This window comes from Aulonocara sp. 'chitande type north' Nkhata Bay, linkage group LG17, assembly GCF_057382095.1.
Source record: "Aulonocara sp. 'chitande type north' Nkhata Bay isolate Kocher_YH1m ecotype deep benthic linkage group LG17, A_spYH_male_GT1.1, whole genome shotgun sequence".
NCBI lineage: Eukaryota > Metazoa > Chordata > Actinopteri > Cichliformes > Cichlidae > Aulonocara > Aulonocara sp. 'chitande type north' Nkhata Bay.
Window position 1 is genome coordinate 21,523,897 of NC_141360.1, and position 8,657 is coordinate 21,532,553.

Genomic DNA, 8,657 nt, shown 5'->3' on the forward strand with positions numbered 1-8,657 from the left:
GCATCTCTGTAATGAGAAGGGGTGTGGTCTAATGACATCAACACCCTATATCAGGTGTGCATAATTATTAGGCAACTTCCTTTCCTTTGGCAAAATGGGTCAAAAGAAGGACTTGACAGGCACAGAAAAGTCAAAAATAGTGAGATATCTTGCAGAGGGATGCAGCAGTCTCAAAATTGCAAAGCTTCTGAAGCGTGATCATCGAACAATCAAGCGTTTCATTCAAAATAGTCAACAGGGTCGCAAGAAGCGTGTGGAAAAACCAAGGCGCAAAATAACTGCCCATGAACTGAGAAAAGTCAAGCGTGCAGCTGCCAAGATGCCACTTGCCACCAGTTTGGCCATATTTCAGAGCTGCAACATCACTGGAGTGCCCAAAAGCACAAGGTGTGCAATACTCAGAGACATGGCCAAGGTAAGAAAGGCTGAAAGACGACCACCACTGAACAAGACACACAAGCTGAAACGTCAAGACTGGGCCAAGAAATATCTCAAGACTGGTTTTTCTAAGGTTTTATGGACTGATGAAATGAGAGTGAGTCTTGATGGGCCAGATGGATGGGCCCGAGGCTGGATTGGTAAAGGGCAGAGAGCTCCAGTCCGACTCAGACGCCAGCAAGGTGGAGGTGGAGTACTGGTTTGGGCTGGTATCATCAAAGATGAGCTTGTGGGGCCTTTTCGGGTTGAGGATGGAGTCAAGCTCAACTCCCAGTCCTACTGCCAGTTTCTGGAAGACACCTTCTTCAAGCAGTGGTACAGGAAGAAGTCTGCATCCTTCAAGAAAAACATGATTTCCATGCAGGACAATGCTCCATCACACGCGTCCAAGTACTCCACAGCATGGCTGGCAAGAAAGGGTATAAAAGAAGAAAAACTAATGACATGGCCTCCTTGTTCACCTGATCTGGACCCCATTGAGAACCTGTGGTCCATCATCAAATGTGAGATTTACAAGGAGGGAAAACAGTACACCTCTCTGAACAGTGTCTGGGAGGCTGTGGTTGCTGCTGCACGCAATGTTGATGGTGAACAGATCAAAACACTGACAGGATCCATGGATGGCAGGCTTTTGAGTGTCCTTGCAAAGAAAGGTGGCTATATTGGTCACTGATTTGTTGTTGTTTTGTTTTTGAATGTCAGAAATGTATATTTGTGAATGTGGAGATTTTATATTGGTTTCACTGGTAAAAATAAATGATTGAAATGGGTATATATTTGTTTTTTGTTAAGTTACCTAATAATTATGCACAGTAATAGTCACCTGCACACACAGATATCCCCCTAAAATAGCTAAAACTAAAAACAAACTAGAAACTACTTCCAAAAACATTCAGCTTTGATATTAATGAGTTTTTTGGGTTCATTGAGAACATGGTTGTTGTTCAATAATAAAATTATTCCTCAAAAATACAACTTGCCTAATAATTCTGCACTCCCTGTAGGTCCATTCCTTTAAGAACAAAATACATCTTTTCTGTGCTATAAATTGCTTGATACGATATGAATTGATATGAGTAGTTAGGAAAGCTTTTTTTTCAAATGATGACAAACAGCAAATGCAGATTTTTAGAATAAATGCAGCTTCTGGAGCAGCTTCCTTGGTTATTTTTAAATGCATAGAAAAATCCTGTTTGGATCCTTGGACTTGTATCAAAACTCCCAGCAGTTCTGCTGAGATGTCATTCACTTCGAACGCGATTGTGTTTGCAGTTTTGCAAAAAAAAAGAAAACATGTTGCAACAGGTCAAAATTGTTATGTAAGGCTGATGCAGTGCCTCATCTGATGCACAGCTCCTCTATTTCACAACAAACTCAGCAGCTATCAGAGGAAAATGCTGAAGGTAAAAACAGAAAAATATTACTTTTGTTACTGTTATAAAAGTCTTAAATTGTCAACAGATGACTGATACACTCAGCACCTTTGTGTTAGCTGCAAGTCTTAATACCATCATCGGTTTTGGAGGCATTCTCACACCCACGGCCAACAAAATAAAAGAAACCAGATAAAGGAGCAGGCCACTTGATCCCTCATGTTAAAGACGGAAAATATAACATCCCAGAATTCAGTAAGCGCTGAGGGGAACTGGGTGTTGGCATCTATCACATGACCCAAGGTCATTATTCAACCACTGGAAGAAGGCATGATTACAATATCCTTGATCTGGAGCTAGATTGTGGAGCAGTGTCTCACTGATACAGAGACACAGCCAATGTTAATGGTCCAGTGTGTCATGGAGTCCCCCAGGGATAGACTCAGGGGCCCTTTTTATTCTCTCCGATTTACTTGTTTATTTATAAGCTTCCCTTGGGGATATCGTTTGCAAACATGGATGTGCAGGTAATATTCTCTTTCACACCCTGAGAAAGGATGTTGTTAATCTGTTGCATAATAATGGTCTAAAGCATGCTGTCATCAAATTTCCACCAAATGTAGCACAAAACGTGACCTACTTTTCAAAGGAAATGTTTAAAATAAAAAAATGTTTATTGCCTACTTAAGCTGGTGGTGCAATTTCCATTCAGATACTTTTAGACAGTTACCAAAGTATATTAATTAGAAGAAGGCTAAATACTATTGCAGGACAAATAAAGTCAAGTTTTTAAACTAGTGTTTTTTTCCCCAGAGTTTCTTTATTTTTATTTTTTTAAATTGTCTCCATTCTGACCTTTTATATAAATTTTCAATTTGTGCAAAACAGGCAGAAGAAAAAGGTTTGCTGCTGCTAAAACATATATAAAAGCTAAAACAGCTACAAAATCTTGTTAAAAAATAAATTAGCTAATACTAAAAAAATAGCTACAAATGCAGATTTTGTTAAAAACAAATAAATAAATAGTTACATTTAGATTATAGGGCATTGATAAACAGCTATTATTAAAAAAAAAAGCAAATTTTCATAGCAATAGATAACAAAAGTTAGATTTTTGCTCAAAACTCGAAATCCATTTTTGTTTTGTGTAAAAAGGAGCATATTTTAGCTTTGGCTTTGTCAGCTATGTCTAAAATATGCTAATATTCTTCAAAAAGATTAATATATTTCAGCTAGTTTATCAAGTTTTAGCCATGCTTTGCTATTTGGCTAGCTGTTATCAGTCTGTTTTAATCCAGACTAAAATGTATCTCATATTTTCCAGAGGATGAGCTCAAAAGATTCCCCACACTCACTTAACCCACGGTCTCTCCCAGAACCTTTAAATGGTGTCTGGACCCCCAGGGAAACATTTGCCCAAACACCTTGGAGAGAACACAGGAAACACAGGTGAGTAATCACATCTTACAATCACTTCTTTGCGCCCCCTTTAATTCTAGACCTCCGCACACACATCTCCATTAGTTCTCCTTACTGGTAAACCTTATTTTCTCTAAGTCACAACCTTTTCACAGACAACCACCACAGTCCTTAATGAGGAGCAGCTGTACAGGACTTGAAACAAAGGCTACCAACTGATTTTAAAATACCCCAAAAATATTCAATAAATAGTTAAACTTCTTGTGTGGAAATGTTCTCCTGTGCAAATCCATGCTTAAAGTGCGATGCTAAACAAAGTGCTAGATAAGGTGCTTTTTAATCATGTTAAAGGTGCTCCTAAAGTGCTATACAGATTATAATGTAAATAGTAGTAGGGAGTCTTCTTCCTTACAAAATGGCTATTTTTTATATGCAGTTTGCGTTATATATATTAATAAACTCATTTGAATCTATTAGTGTAATATATTTTATTCCAGCAGTTTGAGTGCTCACAATTTTGTTGCAATAAAAGGCTATTCTATTCTAGTGGATGGAAAGATGCATTAATTTGTATTTTTTTTCTTAATTTGTTAATTAAAATATACACAATTTTTCACCATGTATCACAGGTCTAATATCTGACGGTGCAGCCTGGGAGTGTTTAACCATGTCTTAAACATATACTGATACTCCTACAATATTAAGAGTTATGTGAGCTGAAGTCGAAGATTTTCTATACAATACACATTTTCCTTAAATGTAATTTTAGGTGCAAATATATATATATTTTTTTTATCAAGGACTGAAACCATGTTACCATTTATGATGAAAAGTCATGCTTTAAATGTGTGTAATATCTGTAGAAGCTGGTCTATTTGAAGTGAATGTTGAATGACGAATTCTATAAACGAGTTTTTGTTTATGGCGGCCCATCCGGCTGAAGAAGATGCTGCAAGTTTAAAGCATAAACTTAGAAAAATGTCCATGTTGCTAATGAAAAGCTAGGATGATGCTGTCACAGAGTGTGAGAGGCTGCGTTTGCTCTGTCCTGGAGTTCTTATGTCTGTTGCATCTTAATGCATACATTAGAAAACAAAGCCTCTCCACAGCTTTATTTAAATTGATTTATTAAAACATTTTACTACCCAGCCTGCATGTCAGCGCTTTTTGGTAAGTGTTGCATAATACTAAGATAATAAAGCAACATCTAAACAGGTGTCACAGACCGGTTAGACGTGTTTTTTTTCTTCTTCTTTTTCTTCCAAGCAATTGTGTAAATTCCAGTTCTTAATCCACCAGGGACGACGACAACACACACACACACACACACACACCAATACTGAAAGAAGGAAATGATGTCACTGGATAACTATAATTAATGTCTCTTTGCTGATCCTGCGCAAGCACACCTTGAGTGAGAGTTAATTTCCTTTTTGTGTGACAGTAAACACACTGACCTGCGTGCGTGCGCATGTGTGTTTGATGAGGTTTTTTTGATGGCCTACATTCTGACGAGGGGGCGGAGGTTTGAGGTGTATAAAAGACGTCTCAGAGTTGCCTTCTCTCCACAGCAGCACCTGCTAACAGGTCAGGGCTCTCTCTGAGAAGCAAAATTATTGCTTTAAGGTGAAGCTTCTTCAGGACTTTGTTCTAATTTCATATGTTTCTCTGTTGCAGGTTGAAACTCTCAGACTCTCTCTGCAATCTAAAACGACTGAGATACACCTATCCACCTGTACTATGAAGCGCAACACTGCCACTGTCGCCTCCTTCTTCCGTCCCGCTGCAGCTGCAGTTCTCCTTCTGCTTTTCTTCGGCTGGGACGAGCAGGCTCGGGCACACCCTGTGGACCGTCCATTCAGCCCGGTGCTCAGACATCCGCAGACCTATCGGGACGTCGGGCAAGTGTCAGAACATGTGAGTAGTCAATTTGATTGTAAATTTGAGACATGTTACAGAAACATAATTCTGAATTACATTTGAATGTAGTTTTACATTAGAGAAATTCTGCATTTAAAAAAAAATTGTGGTGATATTCTTCAAATTTACTGCTGCCTTATGAATGACTGCGGTAAAAAAATATAAAGGGACGCATCAACTTTAATCCAGAAATTTTGGCTTTAAGTCTCACACTGAACTTTAAAGTATATATAATTATTTAAAAAATATAAAATAAAAAAAGGGTTATAGTTTTGGCACTATTTGTACTCCACAGTTTGCAATCAGGAGCTAAAATCTGTAAATGTGTTCACTTTAACCCACATGCTGCACAAACTTAACCACTTTTAAAACAAAAAAATATAAATGGAAGCCTATTTCATCTCTGATACATATAAATGTTTTACTAATTTGGCACTAATCTTGCTCCGTAGGGTTTTAAGCATTGATTCACATTTTAAAAGGGATTTTATCAACCAGAGGAAAAAAATTTGAGTGAACCACAATTAAAAATCAAGTTGATTCAGTTCAATATTTGAGAAAAACAAACTGGGCTGATTATCCATCACCATCAGCGTTTAGGATCCTGTTTTGACTCAACTTGAATGCATGAAATGAAGAAAATCCAAATAAACGTCTCTGTGTCTCTGCAGTATCAGAGGATCCAGCCGAAAGACGACGAGGACGACACCAGTATGAGAGTGATACCCAGAGTTAATGCTAAAGATGTGAGTAATCTAAACTTTAAGCAGCTTCTTTGTATCAGTACTTTGACTTGAAAGCAGTACTTGTAACAGAGTACTCTGAATATGTCCACTCAAGACGATGAAACAGCCTGACCTCTCATCTCCCTTCATTGTCTTTAGCACCACTTGGAGATCTGCTGCCTGCACGCCAACATCCTGGACTATTACCTGACCAACATCCTGCACCACACCAACAACGACCATGCCCAAATGCACCGGCTAAAGACCAACCTCCACCGCATCAGCACCGACCTGCAAGCCCACGGCTGCGTAAGTGTTCCACTTGATGGATTACTTTAGCAGACAGTGCAGGAAGCAAACGCCTTCTATGTGTAACAAATTAGCAAGTTATAAGTAGGTGTTTTAACCGGGGTGGTATTTATTGGAAATGTTAAACGAGACATGCACAAACTCCACTGTAAAAAGGACAAAATCCCACATCACTGCATGCTTTTAAAGTTCTCCTCCTTCATTTGGAGGATGGAGCTACTACAAACTTTTTGCAGCCATGTGTGGCGGCGCTGTGGTTGATCCTAAAATCGATAACGACTTTCTGTGGTTTCGTGCACACATAAATAGAAGAGATGGGACTGATAACAGTTGCTAACTTTCTCGATGTACCTCTGCAGAATGTCACTCAGTACCACGACCACAAAAATGCAGTGGATTTTCGCACCAAGCTTGAGAAGGTAAGATTGAACTTTCTTTTAAAATGCAACTTTATTCTGAAGGTTTGTTTTATAAAGAAGAAGCACAGAAGGAATAAAAAAAAAATCATGAAATCAGGAGGCGATTAACTTCGGAGGAGGGCTCAATAATAAGAGTGGACTCGTCATGCTTTGACCTGCTTTCTGTAACGAGGTCAAGAAGTCCCTGGGTGGTTTCAAACTGCTCCAAACACTATCATGGTCATCTCAGACGCAAGAGGGGCAGCCAATAGGAAGAAAGCTGGGTAAAAGAGATGTGGGGAGGGAGATAAAAAAAAGCTTGTTTCAGAAACAAAGGGCCGCTGTAAAATAAATCAGGGTTATTTGAATCCAATAAATCATGCAGAACTGCAAAAGAGACTAAACTGACAACAATTTTGACACTTTATCAATCTCTCAGGTTGTTTTCAGTGTTTTTTAATCCGTAAATGACAGAAATTAGTCAGAATTCATGTTTTAAGGGACAAAATTTTATGATCAGCTTTGAGGATTTACATTTTCATAAGTTAATTCCAAACTGTTAGTTGGACACAGTGAGTAATGTGATGATTTGTACAACTTGGTATTCACCAGATGGCAAGTGGATTAAAGATAGAAGATAATCTGCATGATCATAGTACAGGAATTTAACGGTCAGCTTCAACCTGATGAATCTGACAAAGAGCCCACATACAGATCTAAATACCTGAAAACTGCAGGGCTTCCCTTTGGCTTCTTTTTGGGACTATTTGTAACAGCGGACTGATACAGATTTGGTGCTCTGCTGCATATTTGGATGTCCTATAACTCACCCTGTGTTTGCTTCTGTTTGCTTCAGATGGAGAAAATGAAAGGCATCACCAAAGCAATCAGCGAGCTTGACATCCTGTTCAGCTACCTGCAGGACTATTGCGTGGAGCCGAGGAACAGCACTGATGCCTAACACCGCCATATTTATCACCAAGTTTTATACCAGCAGCTTTTATACTTCTATTTATTCATTTATTTAATTTGAGGACATATTTAACATTTTATAAATATACAGTTAAAATATTTATATTGATTGAAGTATGATTAGTCAATGGTCTGAGTTGATTTATTTATTGATGATCATAACATTTATTGACAATTTTTTAATGCCGACTATGAAAGGACTCTGGCGTTGGACTCTCACGTTGCCATGTTATGGCTGATTGTTACAGTATTTAAATGCTGATGTTGTTGCTGTTGGCTGTAATGAACTGTATAAGATTTTGAAATAAACATTTTTAAGATTTTATCCCCTTATTTCATTTTTTAATCATATAATACAATGGCTACATGATTTCTGTTCACTTTTACACAAGTTTTACACGTTTTGGGGAAAAACCAAAAACATATTTGACAGAAAATAAGAAAAAAAACCCTGGTCTCCTTGTAAGCTTCCAACCTGCCCAAAAATATGCCAATGAGAGTACCAAATGTAAAAGGAAAATAACAGGAATGCAAAGTTAAGAAACCGACCGTCAGAATCAGAATACTTAATTGTTTTGTTAGGTGCTCTATTCAAGCTTCAGGTAAATATTCCAAAGGTTAACAGCAGTGATACAAACTGTCCAGGTGTCACGGAGAGGAGGTCTAAAGTTTGAGAGCTGCAGGTAGGAAAAATGTCCCGTGTTGGAATGAGTCTACTGCTCGTCACACTCTTTTGAAGATCCGGCACATCACGGAGGCGCCGCAAGGGACTTTCCAATGTTGTCCGTAGTGTGGACAACATCGCTGTCATGCAGTGTACACCCATTTATTTTAAAAATACGCAGAACCAACAAATGCTAAAACAACAACAGTACCCCCCCCCCCCCCAAAAAAACAAAAAAAACAAAAAAAAACAAAAAACAAGCATAAAGAGTCACAAAAACAGAAAAATCATTTGGCACGCATTAGCACATTGGTTTATTGAGTTTATGGGTCACCTCAGACGTTGACAGTCACTGAAATGAAAATGAAATTAAACAAAATAAAAGCTAATAAAATGTTAAAACCTACATCACCTCTGTGTGTCTATTAGCTTTCATGGT

At 38.2% G+C, this 8,657-nt stretch overlaps 1 protein-coding gene across 1 annotated transcript; it reads left to right on the top strand.

The window, feature by feature from the left end:
• Positions 1-865: 865 nt before the first annotated feature.
• Positions 866-7,900, top strand: LOC147310040 (uncharacterized). Its single transcript, XM_086269809.1, has 7 exons — positions 866-3,260; positions 4,675-4,817; positions 4,908-5,147; positions 5,822-5,896; positions 6,035-6,184; positions 6,544-6,603; positions 7,439-7,900. Exons 3-7 carry the CDS (start codon positions 4,971-4,973, stop codon positions 7,541-7,543), a joined length of 567 nt encoding a protein of 188 aa, XP_086125935.1. The 5' UTR covers positions 866-3,260; positions 4,675-4,817; positions 4,908-4,970; the 3' UTR covers positions 7,544-7,900.
• Positions 7,901-8,657: the final 757 nt, after the last annotated feature.

Bases quoted from the DNA above. Each gene is read 5' to 3' on its own strand.
- LOC147310040 (XM_086269809.1), top strand. From the start codon at position 4,971: ATGAAGCGCAACACTGCCACTGTCGCCTCCTTCTTCCGTCCCGCTGCA. The intron at 6,185-6,543 runs GTAAGTGTTCCA...GTACCTCTGCAG, and splicing joins ACCTGCAAGCCCACGGCTGC to AATGTCACTCAGTACCACGA. The intron at 6,604-7,438 runs GTAAGATTGAAC...TGTTTGCTTCAG, and splicing joins TTCGCACCAAGCTTGAGAAG to ATGGAGAAAATGAAAGGCAT.